General features: G+C 40.0%; 1 protein-coding gene across 1 annotated transcript in view; it reads left to right on the top strand.

The window, feature by feature from the left end:
* Positions 1–25,823, top strand: part of celsr2 (cadherin, EGF LAG seven-pass G-type receptor 2) — a 269,713-nt gene that overhangs the window by 162,989 nt on the left and 80,901 nt on the right. The window contains exons 4-5 of the mRNA XM_061874218.1: positions 17,187–17,302; positions 17,383–17,471. Coding sequence (XP_061730202.1) covers positions 17,187–17,302; positions 17,383–17,471 — 205 coding nt within the window. The remainder of the gene's footprint in view (positions 1–17,186; positions 17,303–17,382; positions 17,472–25,823) is intronic.

Below are 25,823 nucleotides of genomic sequence, written 5' to 3'. Positions count from 1 at the left end.
CCCTCTAGGGGACCGAAAGCAATGGATGTCGAGCGGGTCTAACATGATACTGTGAAAGTTCAATCCATAGTGGCTCCAAGACAGCAGTGAGAGTCCCGTCCACAGGAAACCATCTCAAGCGGATCAGCAGCGTAGAGATGTCCCCAACCGATACAGGCGAGCGGTCCATCCTGGGTCCCGACGAGCGGTCCATCCTGGGTCTCGACTCTGGACAGTCAGTACTTCATCCATGGTCATCGGACCGGACCGCCTCCACAAGGGAGGGGGGGACATAGGAGAAAGAAAAGAAGCGGCAGATCAACTGGTCTAAAAGGGAGGTCTATTTAAAGGCTAGAGTATACAGATGAGTTTTAAGATGAGACTTAGGGACGGCGTGGCGCAGTGGGGAGAGTGGCCGTGCGCAACCCGAGCGTCCCTGGTTCAATTCCCACCTAGTACCAACCTCGTCACGTCCGTTGTGTCCTGAGCAAGACACTTCACCCTTGCTCCTGATGTGTGCTGGTTGGCGCCTTGCATGGCAGCTCCCTCCATCAGTGTGTGAATGTGTGTGTGAATGGGTAAATGTGGAAGTAGTGTCAAAGCGCTTTGAGTACCTTGAAGGTAGAAAAGCGCTATACAAGTACAACCCATTTATTATTTATTTACTTAAATGCTTCTACTGAGGTAGCATCTCGAACTGTTACCGGGAGGGCATTCCAGAGTACTGGAGCCCGAACGGAAAACGCTCTATAGCCCACAGACTTTTTTTGAGCTCTAGGAATCACTAATAAGCCGGAGTCTTTTGAACGCAGATTTCTTGCCGGGACATACGGTACAATACAATCGGCAAGATAGGCTGGAGCTAGACCGTGTAGTATTTTATACGTAAGTAGTAAAACCTTAAAGTCACATCTTAAGTGCACAGGAAGCCAGTGCAGGTGAGCCAGTACAGGCGTAATATGATCAAACTTTCTTGTTCTTGTCAAAAGTCTAGCAGCCGCATTTTGTACCAACTGTAATCTTTTAATGCTAGACATGGGGAGACCCGAAAATAATACGTTACAGTAATCGAGACGAGACGTAACAAACGCATGGATAATGATCTCGGCGTCTTTAGTGGACAAAATGGAGCGAATTTTAGCGATATTACGGAGATGAAAGAAGGCCGTTTTAGAAACGCTTTTAATGTGTGACTCAAAGGAGAGAGTTGGGTCGAAGATAATACCCAGATTTTTTACAGAGTCACCTTGTTTTATTATTTGGTTGTCAAATGTTAAAGTTGTATTATTAAATAGAGGTCGGTGTCTAGCAGGACCGATAATCAGCATTTCCGTTTTTTTGGCGTTAAGTTGCAAAAAGTTAGCGGACATCCATTGTTTAATTTCATTAAGACACGCTTCCAACTGACTACAGTCCGGCGTGTTGGTCAGCTTTAGGGGCATGTAGAGTTGGGTGTCATCAGCATAACAGTGAAAGCTAATACCGTATTTGCGTATGACGTCACCTAGCGGCAGCATGTAGATGCTGAAGAGTACAGGGCCAAGGACCGAACCCTGGGGAACTCCACACGTTACCTTAACATAGTCCGAGGTCACACTGTTATAGGAGACGCACTGCATCCTATCAGTAAGATAAGAGTTAAACCATGACAGGGCTGAGTCTGACATACCAATTCGTATTTTGATACGCTCTAATAAAATATTATGATCGACGGTATCGAAAGCAGCGCTAAGATCGAGGAGCAGCAACATAGATGACGCATCAGAGTCCATCGTTAGCAATAGATCATTAGTCAGTTTTGCGAGGGCTGTCTCAGTTGAGTGATTTGCCCTGAAACCGGATTGAAAGGTTTCACATAGATTGTTAAACGCTAAGTGCTCATTTAGCTGCTCTGCAACAATTTTTTCGAGGATTTTCGAAATAAAGGGAAGGTGAGACACCGGTCGGTAGTTTACCATGAGGTCAGGATCGAGGTTAGGTCTTTTAAGGAGAGGATGAATAACCGCTTTTTTGAATGCAACGGGAACAGTGCCCGAGGAAAGTGATAAGTTTATAATATTTAGCACTGATGGACCTAATAATACAAAAAGCTCCTTGATAAGTTTCTCAGGAAGTGGGTCAAGTAAACATGTTGTTTGTTTTATTCCATTTACACGTTGTAACAATCCTTCTAATGTTATTTCATCAAAACGAGAGAAACTATTTTGGATATTTGCAGTATCCGCCGTATATACAATCGTATCTGTGTTACTATAACCCCGTTGTAGCTGGGACGCATTGTCTTTAATCTCCTTTCTAATAAGTTCAATTTTCTTATTAAAGAACTTCATAAAGTCATCTGCCGAATGGGTGGAACTACTGGAAGGAGTCCCTTGTTGGGTTAGCGATGCTACTGTACTAAACAAAAATTTTGGATCGTTTTTATTAATGCGGATGAGATTTGAGTAATAATTAGTTTTAGCTAAGGTAAGCATGCGTTTATAAGTTATTAAACTATCACTCCATGCTTGATGGTGCACCTCAAGTTTAGTCGTGCGCCATTTGCATTCCAGCTTTCTACATAATAATTTCTGAGCTCTAGTTTCTTCAGTAAACCATGGCGTACGCCTTTTTGGAGCCTTTTTTAACTTCAGCGGTGCTATACTATCAATGGTTTCGCGCAGGGCGTTGTTAAAGTTGTTAGTGAGGTTATCAATAGAGCCCACATACTTTGGGAACGGTGCCATTACCGAGGGCAGTAGGTCCGCAAGAGTCGTCGTTGTGGCAGCATTAATGTTGCGGCTGCTATAGCAGTTATTATTATTATTAGCTTGCCGAACATGAGTCTGAACTTCGAATTTTATAAGGTAATGATCGGACATTACTTTAGTATACGGGAGTATCATAACTTTGGAGACGGTGATACCTCTGACAAGCACTAGGTCTATCGTATTACCGCTGCGATGCGTCGGTTCATTTATTATTTGTGTTAGACCACAGCTATCAATTATAGTCTGGAGCGCCACGCACGGTGGGTCCAATGATGTCACTGAAGGCATCACAACTATGAATGAACACATGTAGGGTTACTGTATGTACTTAACAAAAGAGGTGAAATAACTAAAAACATGTTTTATATTCTAGTTTCTTCAAAACTCGTTGTTGTGATTACGGCTTTGCACACTCTTGGCATTCTCTTGATGAGCTTCAAGAGGTAATCACCTGAAATGTACATATACATATATATATATATATATATATATATATATTTATATATATATATATATATATATATATATATATATATATATATACTGTACATCACACATTGTTGTTGATATTATTTTATTGTTTTTATTATTACAATTATTGTTGTTGCATTCAATTTACCCATGATGACCCTAATGACAGAAATATTAATAATAATAATTATTATTTGTTGATATTATAGTTATTAGGTATTGATTGGTGCCAAATTGTCGTTTGAAAACTGATTTGTATAAAAAAAATTCCTGGAGGTAAAACTATAACTCCAATTGACAACATTTTTGTTCTACCCACTAAAAATAATAGATATAATTGAGAAACTAAATGTGTAAATTAACATTTAACATCACTTGTTAGTCTCAAGAGTCTTGTTCAAGAAGAGGAGAGGAGAAGAGTCTGTAAGCGCCATATGAACCTTTGTTGTTTGGCTAGACCAGAGGTCGGCAACCCAAAAAGTTGAAAGAGCCACATTAGACCAAAAATACAAAACACAAATCTGTCTGGAGCCGCTGATAAAGGCAACATATGATGTAAGTGTCTATATTAGCTATAATAGCCTACTATCAAAATGACTATGTATCGCAGGCTGAAGCAATTCTTCGGCGACATAAATGTTGAAATGTAATATTTATTCTACACATTTTTACAACTTTAGAAACCATTAGTAAATCCGAGGCCACTGAGAAGGTGAGATAACTCCTGAAAATGACTGGCCTTTAATGGCCAAAGGTATAGATGTTTGTGTCCAAGTTAAAGGAAACCGAGGTCTGTCATCTTTTAATAGATTTATTACAATCTTTGGCAAGCTGGGTAATGTTTGCTGTGGTCTGGAACAACATGGCACTCAAACAACTATTTGAAATGCAGCCATTATTACATCCAGATAATGTGTCATGAGACATGCAAAACTATACAAAGAGTATCAAATTAAAGGATATTAAATGAGCTCAAATATACCTACAAATGAGGCATAATGATGTAATATGTACATACAGTTTGCATAGTTCACAGTCCTCTCCAAGGTTTCTCATATTCATCATTGTCACCGACGTGCCATATTTATTATTGAAGTCACAAAGTGCTTTTTTTTTTTTTAACATGCCTCAAAACAACAACTTGGAATTTGGGACATGCTCTCCCTGAGAAAGCATGAGGAGGTTCAGGTGGGTGGGGTTAAGGTGAAGGGGGGTGAATATTGTAGTCCCGGAAGAGTTAGTGCTGCAAGGGGTTCTGGGTATTTGTTCTGCTGTGTTTATGTTGTAGATGTTCTCCCGAAATGTGTTTGTCATTCTTGTTTGGTGTGGGTTCACAGTGTGCCGCATATTTGTAACAGTGTAAAAGTTGTTTATACGGCCACCCTCAGTGTGACCTGTATGGTTGTTGACCAAGTATGACTTGTATTCACGTGTGTGTGTGAAAAGCCGTAGATATTACGTGATTGGGCCGGCACGCAAGGGCAGTTCCTTTAAAGTTTATTGGCGCTTTGTATTTCTCCTTACGTCCATGTACACAGTGGCGTTTTAAAAGTCATAAATTTAACTTTTTTTTTAAAACTGATACCGATAATTTTGAAACCGATACTGATAATTTCTGATATTACATTTTAAAGCATTTATTGCCCAATAATATCGGCAGGCCGATATTTTCGGACATCTCTACACACAAACAAATATATTAAATATAAATATTTAATATATTTATATTTAGTATTTAATAAGCCCACTGTTTGATATAACTATTAAACAGTGGGGTTTCTCACAATTGGTAAGGTTTGTGTCATGTTTGTCCGCAAACAAAAAACATGCTAAAACGAAAACATTATTTCCCCCCCATCTTTTTCCATTTTCAATCTTTTTTAAAAAATGCTCAAGGGAACCACTAGGGCGGCACTACAGAGCTCATGGGGTTGGAGAGCCGCGGGTTGCTGACCTCCGGGCTAAACTAACTGTAGCAGTATTGTGTGTTCAGGGACACTCTGGAAACATTGACTCTAAATCTCTGGTTGACTTTGAATGGACTACTAGTTTGTTACTTAATATGAAAAAAAGGACAGAATCAAAACTAAGACATATTGTCGCCTGAAACCAAAACATAATAAGATGAAAACTGAGTTCCTATAATAATAATAATAATAATACAAAGTATATCCTATACAGCAGAAATCTGTGAATGATGCATCGTGTTCCCCCCGGCCCCTCCCACTGCACACGTCTCCTGCATGCTCGCATATAGCGTGACACGCTTCCCCACATACGGGCAGACTGGTTGTTTTTTTTACTGATGGCGTTCTAATGGGACGCACAGTAGTGATGCCAGATGAGTGCGGGTTTACTTCCAACTGATTACCCTCATAGTCCCCAGGGCCTGCGGGGGGGCCGAGATATAGTAGAACCTTTAAAATTGATATGTCAAAGAGTGGTAGGACGCTGCAGAGGAGGAAGGGTTATTATTTTAGCTTTGTGCTCTTTCTTTGCTTACTGCAGGGAGGTCATTTGAGAGCGTTTTTAACCTTCGATATCGTTCTTCCGAAGTGCCGATTTGGGCTTTTCTGAGTAAGCAGGCCATCAGTGCAGTGGCCCGCAGTGTCTGCACCAATAGCATTGCGTGCATACTCCACTGTACTGTACATGGGACCCCCTAGGGACTTGAAGAGGGGTCGGGCAGATGCTCATCTTGTCTGGGAGCTCTTAGGGTACTGAAAGATGCTAATGTTAACATCACATACTGTACTGCACATTAAAGGCCTACTGAAACCCACTACTACCCACCACGCAGTCTGATAGTTTATATATCAATGATGAAATATTAACATTGCAACACATGCCAATACGGACTTTTTAGTTTACTAAATTGCATTTTTAAATTTCCCGGGAGTTTCTTCTTGAAAACGTCGCGTAATGATGACATGTACGCGTGATGTCACGGACTGTTAGGAAATATGAGGGCTGCACACACAAACAGCTAAAAGTAGTCTGCTTTAACGGCATAATACACAGTATTTTGGAGATCTGTGTTGCTGAATCTTTTGCAATTTGTTCAATTAATATTGGAGAAGTCAAAGTAGAAAGATGGAGTTGGGAAGCTTTAGCCTTTAGCCACACAAACACACGGTGATTCCTGGTTTAAAATTCCCGGAGGTGAAACTTTACTATGGATCAGAGCGGTGAAGTGAACATGGATCCCGACCGAATGTCAACCAGCAGGTTTCGGTGAGAAAATTGTGGTAAAATGTCGCTTCTTACCGGAGATCAGCTGAGCTTGCGCCGTTCATAAAGCTGCCGTCGACTTCCCTGAGACATTGGCGTCAAGACACCCGTGGACACACACCTCCGACTATCAGGTACTGTTAAACTCACCAAAACACTAGCAACACAATAGAAAGATAAGGGATCTCCCAGAATTATCTTAGTAAATGTGTCTAAAAACATCTGAATCCGTCCCAATGCAATCGCGTTTTTTTTTCTAGTCCGTCGCTATCAATATCCTCAAACACGAATCTTTCATCCTCGCTCAAATTAATGGGGAAAATGTCGTTTTCTCGGTCCGAATATCTCTTTTTGTTGTATGCTCCCATTAAAAACAATGTGAGGATGTGAGGAGCCATCAACGGGTGACGTCATTGTCTGCCACTTCCGGTAAAGGCAGGGCTTTTCTGTTAGCGACCAAAATTTGCGAACTTTATCATGGATGTTTCTACTAAATCCTTTCAGCTAAAATATGGCAATATCGCGAAATGATCAAGTATGACACATAGAATGGACCTGCTATCCCCGTTTAAATAAGAAAATGTCTTTTCAGTAGGCCTTTAATTACACTTGCACCATTCAACATGTCCGAAAAGTAGTTGGAAAAAGCAGAGCTCATTTATTCCTATACCCCATGTATGTCTCAGAAATGACTGATGGTCACTGAAAGATAACATGCTCTACGATATAAGAAAAGGAAGAAAGAAAAACAAAATCCATCCATCCATTTTCCACCGCTTTTCCCTTTTGGGGCCGCGGGGGGTGCTGGAGCCTATCTCAGCTGCATTCGGGCGGAAGGCAGAGTACGCCCTGGACAAGTCGCCATCTCGTGTCCAAAAAAAATATTCAATCAGAAATCATTGACTTATGAATGCAGTTCGGAAATAAATAGACAATTAATTTACTAAAATAAAAGTATTTTAAAAGAAATACATTTAGGAGTTGAATAAAACTCGGAGAAGAAAAGAAAAAATTAAGAAAAAAATGCATTAAAGATGAATGGATGGATGGATGATGTGGTAGGTGTCAAAGTGCTTCAAAGACCTTAAATGGTAGAAAAGCGCTATACAAGTATAACCCATTTAGATAGGTAGGTAGGTAGGTAGGTAGGTAGGTAGGTAGGTAGGTAGGTAGGTAGGTAGGCAGGCAAATAGATAATAATTATAAACTAGAATCAATTAAAATAATGAAAAAAATGTCAGATATATGAATAAAAACCTAAATAAAAAAGAGTTAACATAACTGATGTGTACTAATTAATTTTGAATAGAGAAAGAAAAGAGCATTTGTAACAATACAGTAGACGGGATGATGAAAAATACAAAAAGAAAGAATAGAATAAAAATAGGTTAATGAATAATTGATAATTATAATGATACAAAAAATATACATATATATATAAATAAACACATGTATCTAAAAATTTGAGAAATAAAATAAACCTTGTTTTTGAAAGAAAAAAAATCTCAACAAATGGGTAAAAGATTTATTAAAATGAATGAAAATATTTCAGATATGTAAATAAAACAGTATTAAAAAAGTGATGATAAATTGTCACCTTTTTCTAACCAGGAAAGAAAAGAATAGCAAATGCGTAACAATAGATGCAGTGATAGAGGAGAGGAAGAAGAAAAAGCTACGAAGTAAGAGTAGAATAAAAATAGGTAATCAGATAATAAATAGTATGATAAATAGTGAATAAAAAATATATCTAAAATGAAATAAATGTTTGTAAATTAATTGAATAAATCTTATTTTGGAAAAGAAATTAGAAGAAGCCTCAATAAGTGCATAAAGATAAATCGAAATATTTCAGATATATGAAGAAAACATAATTACAGGCCACGGGTAAGACCCAGGACACATTGAGAAGACTATGTCTCCCGGCTGGCCTGGGAACGCCTCGGTATCCCCCGGGAGGAGCTGGATGAAGTGGCTGGGGTGAAGGAAGTCTAGGCTTCCCTGCTTAGGCTGCTGCCCCCGCGACCTGACCTCGGCTAAGCGAAAAAAGATGGATGGATTGATGGACATAATTACAGGAGTTAAAAAAAAATTATGTTTAATTGTTGCTATTTTCTAACAGGAAAAAAAAAGAATAGTGAATGCGTAACAATAATGTGTAACAATAGATAAATGATTCAGTGATAAAAGAAAAGGAAGATTTAGAAAATAAAAATTGGTAGTAGAAAAATAAATACATATAATGTATTTTACGGACTATAAGTCGCACTAACTTCATTTTAGAATAAATATATTTTTCCATATATTAGTCGTGCCGGACTATAAGCTGCAGATACATATATTGTGAAATAAGTGATTTACACAGAAATATTCTGTAAATCTTTATTTTCTTTAGTACTTTAATTGTGACCCAACGGTATCTGTAACACTGCAGTAAAACGGTTGCTCAAACAAAACAAAAGTAATCGCCATGGACCCACCATTTGCGGAAACTAACTCTCCAATCAGCTAAACCGACTCAATAACTCCACAGTGACGTCTTGGTGAATTTGAAATGTGAAACTGAAACAATACAAAAATAATGCCATGCCATTGTAAGTTAATACTACTAACACAGACACTCGTAAACGTGTTAGCTTATTAGCTAATGCTAACGACGAAAGCACATACAAAGCTCTGTACTTCTCCCAACGTCCGTGTACCACTGTACAGCGGAGTCATAAATTTTACTTTTTGAAACCTATACCGATCATTTCTGATATTACATTTCAAAGCATTAATCGGCCGATAAGATCGGCAGCCTCATATTATCGGACATCTCTAGTACACAGCGATCCTTAATCCGCTTGTGCCTTCTCCTCAACTGTGTTAAACGTCCGCTTCAGGATCTTTTTCCAAAAATAGCTCGGTCTCATCAAAGTTAAAACCTTGCTGCGGTAGAAGTCCCCTTCGCCGATAAACTTCTCGAAGTGCTTGTTGAACTCTCTTCTTTGAAAACATTTCCATCCACCACATGGCTCGCCTTAAATCGTCGTTCCGTGCTGGTTCCAGCATGGTCACTTTTGGACATCAAGTCACCGTATAAATGGTGAGTCTTTTCGCAAATAATAGCCTCAGAAATGCTCTTACCTGTTGCATCTCATTTATCCATACCAGCAAGAGATTTTGGACCTGGTTTTGTACTTTCTCTCTGTCCTTGCGAAGATATTCAACGTCTTTGGCAAAGTCTGCAATCATATAAATGGCCTTTTTCAATAATAGTTGCAATTGTGGATTTGTTTCTTTCATATTTGAGAGCCACTCCGTGCGCCGCGTAGTCCTCGTAAATATGTACACAGGATCTGACGTAGTGGCCATGCCCATATATACAGGAAGTGACGTCATGGAAATGGCGCCCCCCCATACGGCTACCAGCAGCACACAAAATGAATGAATGAAGCCTTTTTACGGCGAGACATTGTTGGCACACAGAAACATATTTAAGTTAAGTTAAAGTACACATGATTGTCACACACACCCTAGGTGTGGCGAAATTATTATCTGCATTTGACCCATCACCCTTGATCACCCCCTGGGATGTGAGGGGAGCAGTGAGCAGCAGCGGTGGCCGCGACTGGGAATCAATTTTGGTGATTTAACCCCCAATTCCACCTCTTGATGCTGAGTGGTAATGGGTCCCATTTTTATAGTCTTTGGTAAGACTCGGCCGGGGTTTTGAACTCACGACCTACCGATCTCAGAGCGGACACTCTAACCACTAGGCCACTGAGCAGGTCATATTTGGCTCCATCTTAAGGTTAATAGACTGTAAAGGTCTTTAAAACAGTGTATAATATTATCACACCTGCACACCTCAGCATTAGCAACAATGCAACACACTTAAGTTACATGCTCATTCACCACCGCATAACTAATACATCCTCTCTGTCCCTGCACACACACACACAAAGACACACAGACACGCATGCACACACACGTACATACACACACTCATACACACACAGACACGCATGCACACACACGCACATACACACACTCACACACACACACACACACACACACACATTAATCACCACCTCGCATCAATTGGACAACATTGACATTGTCCTACTTTCTCATCTGTGTGTTGTTTCATGTGCTTTAATGTTCTGTTTGATATTCATGATGTCTTCTTCTCAGGGTTTGGGCCTGCTCACCTCTCTTTCTCTCTCTATCTCTGTCTCTTTTTCTTTCTCTCTCTCTCTTCTCAGTGTCTTGGGCCATGCACATCTCTCTCGCCAACTCTCTCTCGCTCTCTCTCTCTCCCTGTGCTTTAAACTTCTCCAACTGCCTGTGTTTTTAAAGTAAATTATATATTTAAAAGTAACTGATAATCATACAAGCATATAAGTATATTTATGTATACATGTATATATGTATGTATGTACCGTATTTCCTTAAAGTTGCCGCAGGGTATATAGTATGCGATGCCTTGAATTACTACCGGATCAAACTCACTTCCCAAAATAATTAGCTCATGCTTAATATTACCGCCTGGTCAAACTTTTGACGTCACGAGTGACACTTCCCCTGTCATCATTTTCAAAATGGAGGAGGCTGATTTCAATACCGATAATTTAAAATCGAATAAAGGGAAGAAGATTAAGAGCTATTTAGTAAGATTTAAGGTCCAAGCTTACATCACACTCAATTTTTTACTGCATGCCTTTGGTAAGTGCCGGAGTGAGAAGAGGTTTTAAAACAGTTAGCGCATGTTTACTTTTACCGCATGCCTTTGGTAAGCGCAGGAGTGAGAAGAGGTTTTAATTTAATTAGCCCCCCGGCGGCATTTCAAGGAGATACGGTATATATTTACATTAATACATACATAATTATATATATATATATATATATATATATATATATATATATATATATATATATATATATATGTAGGTATATGTATGTATGTATGTATGTATGTAGGTATGTATGTATATATATATGTATATGTATGTATGTATATATATATATATATATATATATATATATATATATATATATATATATATATATATATATATATATATATATATATATATATATATATATATATATATATATAGGTGCTGGTCATATTATTAGAATATCATGAAAAAGTTGATTTATTTAATTAATTCCATTTAGAAAGTCAAACTTTTAGAATGTATACATTCATTCCAAACAGACTGATACATTTCAAGTGTTTTTGCCAAAAATGAGATGATTATAGCTGACAACCAATGAAAACCCTAAATGCAACATCTCAGAAAATTAGAATATGGTGAAAAGGTCAGATATTGAAGACACCTGGTGCCACACTCTAATTAGCTAACTAACTCAAAAACCTGGAAAAGCCTTTAAATGGTCTCTCGTTTTGATTCTGTATGACACACAATCATGGGGAAGACTGCTGACTTGACAACTGTCCAAAAGATGACCATTGATACTTTAAAAAAGGAGGGCAAGACACAAAAGGTCATTGCCAAAGAGGTTGGATGTTCCCAGAGCTCTGAGGAGTGCAACAGACTGGTGGACTCCATGCCACGCCGTATTGCTGCAGCAATTCAGGCAAAAGGAGCTGCAACTAAATATTGATTGCCGTACATGCTGAAACTTTCCATGTTCATACTTTTCAGTTGGCCCAGATTTCTAAAAAATATTTTTTGGTACTAGTGGTAACTAATATTCTAATTTTCTGAGAGACTGAATTTGGGATTTTCAGTAATTGTCAGTTCTAATCATCAAAATTTAAAGAAATAAACATTTCAAATATATCGCTATGTGTGTAATGAATTGATATAATATGTAAGTTTCACGTTCTGAATATAATTACTGAAATAAATCAACTTTTTCATGATATTCTAATAATATGAACAGCACCTGTGTGTGTGTGTATATATATATATATATATATATATATATATATATATATATATATATATATATATATATGTATAGGCTTCACGGTGGCAGAGGGGTTAGTGCGTCTGCCTCACAATACGAAGGTCCTGCTGTCCTGGGTTCAAAACAAGGCTCGGATCTTTCTGTGTGGAGTTTGCATGTTCTCCCCGTGAATGCGTGGGTTCCTTCCGGGTACTCCGGCTTCCTCCCACCTCCAAAGACATGCACCTGGGGATAGGTTGATTGGCAACACTAAATTGGCCCTAGTGTGTGAATGTGAGTGTGAATGTTGTCTGTCTATCTGTGTTGGCCCTGCGATGAGGTGGCGACTTGTCCAGGGTGTACCCTGCCTTCCGCCCGATTGTAGCTGAGATAGGCGCCAGCGCCCCCCGTGACCCCAAAAGGGAATAAGCGGTAGAAAATGGATGGATGGATATATATAGTCATGGTCAAAACACACATACACTTGTAACTTTACGCCTCCTGGGGGAAAGTTTTGTGGTCGGATGAAACAGAAATGTATATATATATATATATATATACAGGGACGGCGTGGCGCAGTGGGAGAGTGGCCGTGCGCAACCCGAGGGTCCCTGGTTCAAATCCCACCTAGTACCAACCTCGTCACGTCCGTTGTGTCCTGAGCAAGACACTTCACCCTTGCTCCTGATGGGTGCTGGTTGGCGCCTTGCATGGCAGCTCCCTCCATCAGTGTGTGAATGTGTGTGTGAATGGGTAAATGTGGAAGTAGTGTCAAAGCGCTTTGAGTACCTTTAAGGTAGAAAAGCGCTATACAAGTACAACCCATTATTATAAATATATATATATATATATATATATATATATATATATATATATATATATATATATATATATATGTCTTGATTGGATTATCCAGAGAATAGTGCTCTGGAGAATAAATCTCCTGATGATTGAGGGAACCCCTCATGAAACAGTTCTGTAGAGATGAAGTAGTCTCGTGATTTTTCCCACACCTATATATATATATATATATATATATATATATATACAGCGGCTGTGTTGGATCCACTATGGATTGAACTTTCACAGTATCATGTTAGACCCGCTCGACATCCATTGCTTTCGGTCCCCCTAGTGGGGGGGTCCTCTACAAGGTTCTCATAGTCATCATTGTCACCGACGTCCCACTGGGTGTGAGTTCTCCTTGCCCACTGGGTGAGTTTTCCTTGCCCTTATGTGGGTTCTTCCGAGGATGCCGTAGTGATTTGTGCAGCACTTTGAGACACATGTGATTTAAGGCTATATAAATAAACATTGATTGATTGATTGATTTTGACGGTAGTGTCAGGGATACTGCACCAATCCAAACGACCATCAAGGAACTGGAGACGTGGTTATCGGCTGTAGACAAGTCTGGCTTACCTGGCCGGTTAAAGGCGTGGATTTACCAGCATGGCGTCTTACCCCGGATACTCAGGCCTCTGTTGTTGTATGAGGTTTCTCTGTCAACAGTGTAGACTCTGGAGAGGAAGATCAGCAGCTACCTCCACCGATGGATGGGCTTTCCACTCAGCCTGTGCAGTACAGCACTGTATGGGAAGACCAACAAGCTCCCATTCCCTTTTAGTAGCCTGGACGAGGAGTTCAGGGTCTCTCGCACTCGAGAGGCTTTGGTCTGTCGTGACTCCAAGGACTCCAAAGTGGCATAAGCAGGCATCGTGGTGCGAACTGGCAGGAAGTGGAGGGCTCAGGAAAGCCTGGAGGTAGCTGAGTCTCGGCTGAGATACAAGGCCCTGGTGGGCACGGTGGCTACAGGCCGTGCTGGGCTGGGATCCTTCCCCCAACGTCACTATGAGAAGGCACGGGGTAAGGACAAACGCCAGCTAGTCCTGTAGGAGGTGCGTTCAGAGGTTGAGGAGGAGCGAACCAGCAGGATGGTGGGCATGCGGCAGCAAGGAGCATAGACAAGGTGGGATGGTGCACTGGAGAGGAGGGTGACCTGGTCTGAGATCAGGTTGGCTGAACCCCAGCGCATTGTTCTTGGTTCAAGCTGTCTACGACGTCCTACCCAGCCCAGCCAATCTCCATCTCTTGGGCATGAATGACTCTCCAGCCTGTGTGCTGTGCTCCAGGAAAGGCTCGCTGGAGCACATCCTAAGCAGCTGCTCTAAAGCTCTGGGGGAGGGCCGCCACCGCTGGCGCCACCGCTGGCGCCACGACCAAGTGCTGAAGACTGTTGCTGAAGCCATAGCTAAAGCCGTGGCCAAAAACAACAGCAGCAAACAACAACTTGGCAAGAGGAGAATTGCCATTGTCAGGGCTGTAGAGCATCCACAGTCACAGCCCAAACTAGCAGCCGGTCTCCTCACCTAAGCATTGAACTGGGATCTTCGAGTGGACTTGGGCAAGCAGCTCAAGTTTCCAGAATACATCACAACAACTTCGTTGAGGCCAGACATCTTGCTGACATCAGTATCTTCCCAGCAGGTGCTACTGATAGAGCTGACGGTTCCTTGGGAGGATCGCATAGAGGAGTCAAAAGAGCGGAAGCGGTCAAAGTACCAGGAATTAGTCGAGCAATGCCGCCGAGGAGGCTGGAAGGCACGCTGTGAGCCTATTGAAGTGGGGAGTAGCGGCTTTGCTGGCCGCTCACCACGTTAGTTGTTTACACTACTTGGCATCACAGGTAATGGGAAAAGGAAGGCCATCAAGGCCACCATGGAGGCAGCAGAGAGAGCCTCTTGATGGCTTTGAATCAGGAGGAGCGAACTGTGGGCCAATGCTACTGGGACACAAGCTGGGGTCTGATCAACCCTGGCTGGGTCACCTGAAGGAGGGGGTATGATGTTGAAAGACCCGAAAACCCCAGTGATCTCAGGCACATCACTGAGAATGTGTCCCAGTGCATCTGAGGATGTATCTTACAATCATATATATATATATATACATATATATATATATATATATATATATATATATATATACATATATATACATATATATATATATATATATATATATATATATATATATATATATATATATATATATGTATGTATGTATGTATGTATATATGTATGTATGTATGTATGTATATATATATTAGAGATGCGCGGTTTGCGGTCACAACCGCGGAGTCCGCGGATAAACTGCGGGTCGGGCGGGTGACATGACGAAAAAATAGATTTTAAATTGATTCGGGCGAGTGGCGGTTGAACCAATTCGGAAATATATATTGTAATAATACCAGGAATGTAGTTTCATAAAACTTCTTCATTTGTCTTGTCTTTATTGCACAAGATGTAATACAACCACACAACAGCTCTCATGTCTCTAACGCTTTTCCCGGAACAACGCGAACTCTCACTTCCTGTTGATAATGTCACTTCCCTATCTCTCCCGGAAGTCCCGCCCCCCAGCCAAAGTCTTTGGCTAACACCCCGTAGCCGGCCGCTACATTATACATTGTTAAATGTTATGTTGAAGAGGTTCATTTAGCTTACTGACGTGTATTTATAAATGGTTGATTTATACAGGCTAGTAGGTAAAGTGTTGTACCTGACAACTCTTGATGGTACAATCCATATAACACGTCACAGACAACGTCACGCTAACATCACATGACACCTCTGATGAAGGCTGCAGAAGCAAGGTAGCCCAAACTTGTTAGGTACAACATTTTACCTTACTAGCCTATAGAAATCAACCATTTATAAATAGTTAAATGTTGTTACCCACATACGAAAAACGAGCAGCACTTTTTGAAACAGTATGCGGGCATACTTTTATTTTGAAGTGTCTCGTTTGGTCTGTCGACGGATGTAAGGAAGTTATTTGTCATTTGTTGGTATTTTACTTGGTAAAATGTTTGATCCACATGCTGTGCATGTTATTATTTTTACGTTTGTAACGTGCTTTATTTATTACAGTTTTCAGAGTGAATTTGAAGGGAAAGTAAGCCTTCAAATAAATCAGTTCAAGAAAGCCATTGTGTGTTTGCTATTTGAAAGGAATTACACTTTCTAACCTCACTAATGCCTTGCATCGTCTATATTAGATATATAACAACGGGCGGGTGGCGGGCGGGTGTGGCTTTGATGAAATTTAGGTTCGGGTGGATTGCGGGTGGATGATGACTTTAGTGATGCGGTTGCGGATGGTATAATTGCCTATCCGCGCATCTCTAATATATATATATATGTATATATATATATACATACATACATACATACAGTCGTGGTCAAAACACACATATCTGGGGGAAAGTTATGTGGTCAGATGAAACAGAAATGTATGTATATACATATATATATATATATATATATATATATATATTTATATATATATATATATATATATATATATATATATATATATATATATATATATAATAGCAACATTAAGATTTGTTAAATTATTAATGGAGGATTTAAAAACCCTCTGAAAAAATGTGGGTGTATTTAAAACTTGAATACACACAATTGTGATGCATTTGGAAACTCAATAACTTTAACAAAACCTTCTACTTTTGCAAAATAATAGATGCAAAAAAGAAAGTTAATAAATAAAATGTAAAAAAAAAATATGTTCTGTGTGGGCACTGACTTAAGAGAGAGAGAAATAAATGGATAATTACAATATTATTTTTTACTGAATAAAAATATTTAAAGAATTTTAAATTTTATATATTTACTCAAATGATTAGAAAAAATAAAAACAAAAATACCATGGATTGAAAATAACATAGAAATAAAGTAAAACAATACAAAACAATATTTATTTATTTTTAGATATTTTAGCTGATTTAATTAATTATACATTTTAATTAAAGATTTTCTTGTATTTTTCTAGATTTGCTACTAAGGAGCCCAACGGTTTGTTGCTGTACAACGGACGTTTTAATGAGAAACATGACTTTATCGCCATGGAAATCATCAGTGAGCAGATTCAGGTTACCTTTTCTGCAGGTAAAAAAAAAACCTTTCATAATTGATTTTTTCCTAAAGGGTTTGAAATAAATTCTTCGCAAACATTATTGTTTCCCCAGGAGAGACCAAGACCACTGTATCACCATTCATTGTGGGCGGAGTCAGCGACGGCCAGTGGCATGTGGTTGAGGTCCACTACTACAACAAGGTACCATCCACCCACCTGACACTAAGGCTGATTCTAGACCAGATTTGTGCAACGTTTTCCTTTTTAGATACAACGAAATCCGCTTATTACCCAGGGCAGCATTCTCTGTGGGGCGCCCAAGGATGAGGGGGAAAAGAGGAATATTTGTTAGCGCTCATCAGGTCAGAATATGTGTGTCAGATGGGCATCCTCCACAGGCGGGGTACCGATGCCCCCTGAGGGTGTGGAAAGCAGCCAAGGGATGAGATATTAGTTTAATGTGGGGGAAGGGTATTACTTTTGGAGCTAGACTGGACTCAAGATGACTCAAACTGTTTTTTCCACACCAACATTTCAACATCTTAATTAGTGAGGAATGTGCAGGATCTGTTGTCTTCTTGCATTCCCAGTTTGGAGTCCATTTAAGAAGGCACTTTGCATCATAAAGATGACCCCCCCAACTCAATCCCATCCCTCCCACCATGCATATTTTCTATTCAATGTCAATGGTAGCATTAATGAAGAAGGGGTTAAAAGTTGTCTTTTGGCCAACAAACTATGATGGACTCTGTAGTCTTCAAAAGCTAAAAATGGCTACGTCGTGACAAAAGAGATCACTTTCGCGTACATGGGCACGAGAGTGAATTGTAATTTAAACACTAGTGATGGGTCCCCAAACTATGGATCTGGCCCACCAGTGTCAAAATCTGGGCCGCGGGAAGTCCCAAACAAATTCTAAAAAATGTATATATATTTTTTAAAGTATAATTTTTTTAAATCTGTCCTTTCTAATCCATTTTCTACCGCTTGTTACTCTGTGTGTCCTAGCCCCTCAGGCAAATCCTATTGTCCAAAAATGCATTTTCCCATCAATAACGTCACATCACCATGATTCTTTCAGTCAATTATTGCGCGAGGAATATATCTATCTATCCATTTCCTACCGCTTGTCCCTTTTGGGGTCGCGGGGGGTGCTGAAACCTAACTCAGGCGGGGTACACTCTGGTATACTAACCAACCTTTCCGAATTTTCCAGGAGGCTCCCAAAATTCAGCGCCTCTCCCGAAAACCTCCCGGGACAAATATTTTCCCGAAAATCCCCCGGTTTTCAGCCGGAGCTGGAGGCCACGCCCCCTCCAGCTCCATACGGACCTGAGTGAGGACAGCCTTTTTTCACGTCCGCTTTCCCACAATATAAACAATCATGTTATGCCCAATCACGTTATTCCATACGAGTCGTCCGGCATACCGCCGATGAGCATGGTGCAGATGGAGAAGATCTTCTCAGCGTCCGTGTTGGCGCACACGTTTAAAGCCGACGCTGGTCAGGCTGCTGAGGGTGAAGTAGAGGGCGGCGATCTACGAGCTGCGCACCGACAGGCAGCTGACCGTGTTGTTGATGTAGGGCAGTGGTCCCCAACCACCGGGGCCGCGGCCTGGTACTGGTCCGTGGATCGATTGGTACCGGGCCGCACAAGTAGAAAAAAAAAAAAAAAAAAAAAAAATATATATATATATATATATATATATATATATATATATATGTGTGGGAAAAATCACAAGACTATTTCGTCTCTACGGAACTGTTTCATGAGGGGGTTCCCTCCTGATGATTGAGGGAACCCCTCATGAAACAGTTCTGTAGAGATGAAGTAGTCTTGTGATTTTTCCCACACCTACATATTACGCTCTACCACAGTGTCGAGCACTATTCTCTGGATAATCCAATCAAGACATATATATATATATATATATATATATATGTACCCCGCCTTCCGCCCGATTGTAGCTGAGATAGGCGCCAGCGCCCCCCGCGACCCCGAAAGGGAATAAGCGGTAGAAAATGGATGGATGGATATATATATATATATATATGTATATATTTTTTTTAATTTATTTTTATTTATTTATTATTATTTTTTTTTTTTAAATAAATAAATGATAAATGGGTTGTACTTGTATAGCGCTTTTCTACCTTCAAGGTACTCAAAGCGCTTTGACACTACTTCCACATTTACCCATTCACACACACTTTCACACACTGATGGAGGGAGCTGCCATGCAAGGCGCCAACCAGCACCCATCAGGAGCAAGGGTGAAGTGTCTTGCTCAGGACACAACGGACGTGACGAGGTTGGTACTAGGTGGGATTCTAACCAGGGACACTCGGGTTGCGCACGGACACTCGGGTTGCGCACGGCCACTATCCCACTGCGCCATATATAATATATATATATATTGTATGTATATACAGGTATATCCAGCTACACTATATTGCCAAAGGGACAAGTGGTAAATAATGGATGGATGGATAATCTACTTTGGGGGTCAAGTATAGTTACTTTTTCAATCCAGTTGATGGCACAAATATGAAATACAGTAACAACACAGTATCAGTGCAGTGTCAATACAACCAGTGAGTTTGCCACACACTCACTGAGGTGTCGTTTACCCATCATTAGTGAACATCACAATGTACAGCATTACAATTCAGTCCCAAAACAATTCACTTCTCAGAAAGACATTTTAAGACAAAACACCCTCTAAAATACCTTAAAACAAAACTTGTATCTAAATACTTCTTAAAAGTAGTGTGAATAAATATACATAAACAAACAATCAAATTCCAACATTTATTTGTAAAAAATTTTCTGTGCTTTTATTAGTATTTTTCTTTATGTATATTGTATTTGTATATCTATTCTTATTTTATTTCACATGTTTAGTTTTTAAATTGTAGGTTTTTTTTGTTTGTTTGTGTTTTAAAGGGGACCGACCCTTTTTGGGAAATTTTGCCTATCGTTCACAATCATTATGAGAGACAGGAACGCGTCTTTTTAAAAAAATATAATTTAAAAGATGATAGTTAAAAAAATCTAAATAAATAAAAAATGTGCATGCTACATTAGGAGCTTTTAATAGTTAGATAAATAGATGGATAGTACTTTATTGATTTCTTCAGACGAGTTCAATTTAAAATAGAAAGACACCTGGGGCCCAGATCTGGAACGAGAACCGACTTTTTATTGGAACATTGAACTTTCAGAAAGTGAAACTGGATGAACAGTTACAACCTTTGGTTGACTAATGGAGTCAGTAACTGTTGAAAAAGATGCAACATCTTACATCCGGGGTGTTAGCAACGTACACATGCGATTCAGCAGGTGGCGCCGCACGATTCTCCCCAAGCGAGTGTGAGCTTTTCTTCCTGTCGCTCACGCACACCAGTGACATAGCGACAAAAAAGCTATGTCAGAGGTTTTTTGCGAACAACAAAAGGAAAGTTATGATTATTTGAACATTGGTGCGATCAAAGAAGCTGAGTCATCAAGTTAAAGTTTAAAGTACCAATGATTGTCACACACACACTAAGTGTGGTGAAATTTGTCCTTTGCATTTGACCCATTCCCTTGTTCAGGTGAGCAGTGAGCAGCAGCGGTGGCCTTGCTCGGGAATCATTTTTGGTGATTCAACCCCCAATTCCAACCCTTGATGCTGAGTGCCAAGCAGGGAGATAATGGGTCCCATTTTTATAGTCTTTGATATGACTCAGCCGGCGTTTGAACTCACGACCTTCTCAGGACGGAAACTCTAACCACAAGGCCACTGAGCAGGTGGCCTTCAAATAATTCAGTATAGCAGTTTGGGTAAAGGCGAGACTACACCGCAAACACTGAAATCTAAGTAAGATTAAATATCTCAAATAAGGATGATATTTGCTTATTTTCTGTCAGATAAGATCATTCTTCTCACTAAGCAGATTTTATGTTAATGTTTTACTTGTTTTAAGGGTTTTAGTCCTAAATGATCTCAGTAAGATATTACAGCTTGTTGCTGAGATTTATCACCTATTTTGAGTAAAACATACTTGAAACTAGAATATCAACTGTTGCAAAGCTGTGTCATTAACACTCAAAAGTGTAAAACTACTTTTTTAAATTAATAATTTCTTACCTCAAGCATGAAAAAAAAAAAATCATGATGCCGAGCGCATATCATTATGTCAAGATAATGGCACGAGCATTTACTTAATTTAACAATATTTTTCATCATATTGAGCAAAAAGGTCTCATTTTTTTCTACCAAGATAAGTGCACTTGTATTTAGTGAGAATATACTTATTTTAAGGTATTTTGGGGTTCATTGAGGTTAGATAATTTTACTTGTTTTGGAAAGTTTTTACAAGCCGAATTTTCTTGTTCTATTGGCAGATAATTTTGCTTACTTCAAACAGAATACCCCTCATTTTTGTATTTTTTGTTTTTGTTTTTGACTTTTTGCTGTGTAAAAATCGGTTTGGCATCGGTCCTAAGATAATGAGCAAAAAAAAATACCTATATCTGTGAAAATAAACATGGAGAACTGAAAAATATTGCTCATATCACGCTAGTATCGACCTGATACTGATAATACACTTAGAATCGATATTGTTTAATCCGCCCATCGTTACTAAGACATGTGATAATATTTATTGAAATGTATAAAAATGTGTGCGTAGAGACTTTTAAACACCAAAGCATCGCAGGGAAAGCAGAAGCTCCTCCCACTGGAGGTATCCCACCATGACACCTTCTTATCTGCAGGGGCCAGGGCGGTGTTTCGGGGAGGGGTCTTGATTGAAATGTGGCTTTCATGGATAGCGGGGGCTGCGGAGAATGGCAATGACCGCCGCCTTTGTGCGTGGCTCCGCTTCCTTTGGGACCTCGGGGCAGTGAATGATGCGGCCCCGGGGAAGAAAAGCAGGGAGAAGTATTGACTCTTTGAACAGCGACGCTTGGGGGCCCCCGCTCCCTTGTTGCTATGGTGTATCCAGTCCATCTTACACCGCATATTTCTGTGGGTGTCCACCTTTTTTGTCAGGAAAGTCATATTCCCATAATGCTCCTGTTGTGGACTTGAGCAAATATGTACACTCCAATCAGCGCTGACAGGATGGGGCTTTGTGGGGCCCGATGTCGTCCTGACAGGCGCTCCTTGTTGGCCAATCAGCAGCCGTGACTGATGACAGCAGAGGTCAGCAAAGGAGCGTCCAATCTGGAGCGTTGCCTGTTCCGGACCTTTCACCAGTAGAAGCAAAAGAACACGCTGGATGATTTCACCGTTGAGCGATTCAAGCGTCGTGTTTGCCTTGTTCATCGTCAAGAAATTTGTTACAAGGCGGACAAAATAAAAGAAGCAGATGACTTAACAAGTTGGCCGTGAAACAGTCGCTTCCTTGTAGGGAAACCGCTGTCAAAATAAAACTGTTTCGTTTGTCACTTTTAAAGGCCTACTGAAAGGAGATTTTCTTATTCAAACGGGGATAGCAGGTCCATTCTATGTGTCATACTTGATCATTTCGCAATATTAACATATTTTTGCTGATAGGATTTAGTAGAGAACATCGACGATAAAGTTCGCAACTTTAGGTGCTGATAAAAAAGCCTCGCCTTTACCGGAAGTCGCAGACGATGATGTCACAAGGGTGAGGGCTCCTCACGTCCTCACATTGTTTTTAATGGGAGCCTCCAGCAGCCAGAGCTATTCGGACCGAGAAAGCGACAATTTCCCCATTAATTTGAGCGAGGAAGAAAGATTTGTGGATGATGATATTGATAGCGAAGGACTAGAAAAAAATAAAATAAAATAAAAAGCGACGGCTCTGGGCGGCGGCAGTGGGAGCGTTTCAGATGTAATTAGACACATTTACTAGGATAATTCTGGAAGATCCATTATCTGCTTATTGTTTTAACAGTGTTTTAGTGAGATTGTAAAGACATACCTCGGGGTCGGATGGCTGCGGTGAACACGTAGTGTCTCAGGGAGAAAACGAGGAGCCAATCTCACAGCTGCCTTTTAAACATCTACTGCAGGAGGACAAATAATCCAATGATGTCTCCGGTAAGATATACATCACAATTTTCCCATACAAAAACATGCTGGTTGACGTAGAGAAACATGTTCGCTTGACCGCTCTGTGTTAAAAACAAAGAAACACCGGCTGTGTCTCGGTGCTAAAGATAGCTGCAATACACCGCTTTCCTCAAACAGCATTGTTCTTTATAGTCTCCATTATTAATTGATCAAATTGCAAAAGATTCAGCAACACAGATGTCCAAATTACTGTGTAATTATGCGATGAAAAGAGACCACTTTTAGCCGTAACTGGCCCTGGGCTACTATTTCCTGACAGTCCTTGACGTCACGCGCACGCATCATCATTCCGCGACGTTTTCAACAAGAAACTCGCGGGAAATTTAAAATTGCAATTTAGTAAACTAAACCGGCCGTATTGGCATGTGTTGCAATGTTAATATTTCATCACTGATATATAAACTATCAGTCTGCGTGGTCGCTAGTAGTGGGTTTCAGTAGGCCTTTAAATATCCATTAATTTTTTTACCGCTTGTCCCTTATGGGGTCACAGGGGATGCTGGAGCCTATCCCAGCTGCACTCGTGCGGAAGGCGTGGTATGAACTATTTTAATCAGCCCCCACCCCTAATCAAACATATGCATTTTTTATTAATATTTTTTTAAATTTTTTGACCACGTTTTGCACAATAGAGACTATATTTTAAAATAAAAACACATAGAGCCTGATTTACTAAAGGTTTGCGTGTACTAAAACAGATGCAGATCTGAAAGCACAGGCAAAGCTGATCTACTAAAAGTATGATAAGGTGTGCAATCTATTTTGCGTCTCTGTCTTCATTATTCTGCAGACTTCATGCTGATCATCCAAACCCCAACAATACGGGGAGAAGAAGATGCAAATTAGTGTTGTCCTGATACCAATATTTTGGTACCGCTACCAAAATTATTTCGATACTTTTCGGTACTTTTCTAAATAAAGGGGACCACAAAAAATGGCATTATTGGCTTTATTTTAACAAAAAATCTTACGGTACACTAAACATGTTTTTATTGCAAGCTTGTCCTTAAATAAAATAGTGAACATACTAGACGACTTGTCTTTTAGTAGTAAATAAGCAAACAAGGGCTCCTAATTTAGCTGCTGACTGTCAGGGCGGGGTTGCAGCTTACTGCGAGGTTTGTTTCCCCAGGATGCAAACGGACTACTCCGGATAAGGCATGCAGGTAAAAACATGATTTAATTATCCAAAATCATGAAGCTAAGGCAAAAACTTAGGGCAGGTAACTTGGAACTATAGACATGAAACCTCACGAAACTGTGGCATGAAATTAAAGAAGACTTACGTAGACAAGGCTGCGTGAAGTAAATACTTAGCATAAACTATGGACATGGAATACTCGGGGAACTATGGCATGAAACAAACACGACTTATGTGGCAAGGCACGAGGCAAACAAATGACGCCTGGCCGACTGACTGGCAAAGGCAGGCTTAAATAATGCCTCTGATTAGAGACAAGTGAGTGTCCCGAACACCAGAGGCAGGTGAAAACAATAAGTAACCATAGTGACAAAGACAGGAGGTGCACAAACACCAACTAAAGGAGTCCAAAATTAACAGAACGTAAAAAAAACATGATCCGGACCACGGATTATGTCACTGACGTATGCAGTAACATATTGTGTCATTTATCATTCTATTATTTTGTCAAAATTATGAGGGACAAGTGGTGGAAATTGAATTATTAATCTACTTGTTCATTTATTGTTAATATCTGCTTACTTTCTCTTTTAACATGTTCTATCTACACTTCTGTTAAAATGTCATAAACATCTTTATCTGTTGTTTGATACTTTACATTAGTTTTGGATGACACCACAAATTTGGGTATCAATCCGATACCAAATACAAAGTAGTTACAGGATCATACATTGGTCATATTCAAAGTCCTCATGTGTGCAGGGACAATAATTCTGGAAAAAAATGTAAAAAAAATTAAATAAGAAGTTGTGATGCCAAAAATGATCGACGTAAGTATAGTACTATCGACTGGATACGCTACTGTACATGGAGGCGGTATAGTACCAAATATGATTCATTAGTATCACGGTACTATACCGTACAACCCTAATGCAAATATGATTTTTAAGCTTGCACAATTTGATTTATCAACAGGGTTTTGCCAGCACTATTCAGCTCTTAATTTAGCACATGTATTTAAGTGTCGGTCGGTGGTACAAGTTCAGACACCTCTGCAATAGCTGCGATGAGGTGGCGACTTGTCCAGGGTGTACACCGCCTTCCACCCGAATGCAGCTGAGATAGGCTCCAGCGACCCCTCACGACCCCAAAAGGGACATGCGGTAGGAAATGGATGGATGGATGGACCTCTGCAATAGCTTTTGCCCTTCACTTCCAACCAAGTCCTTTTTTGTTGTTTTTGCACGGAACACAATGACGACTCCCTGGTGGAGGTCATGCAAAGACAGCAAGTTTTGATATGACAGCTGGGAGGATAC

The sequence above is a fragment of the Nerophis ophidion genome, linkage group LG16 (assembly GCF_033978795.1).
Source record: "Nerophis ophidion isolate RoL-2023_Sa linkage group LG16, RoL_Noph_v1.0, whole genome shotgun sequence".
NCBI lineage: Eukaryota > Metazoa > Chordata > Actinopteri > Syngnathiformes > Syngnathidae > Nerophis > Nerophis ophidion.
The sequence above is the reverse complement of the archived record's forward strand: the minus strand, read 5'-3'. Positions and strand labels throughout refer to the sequence as shown.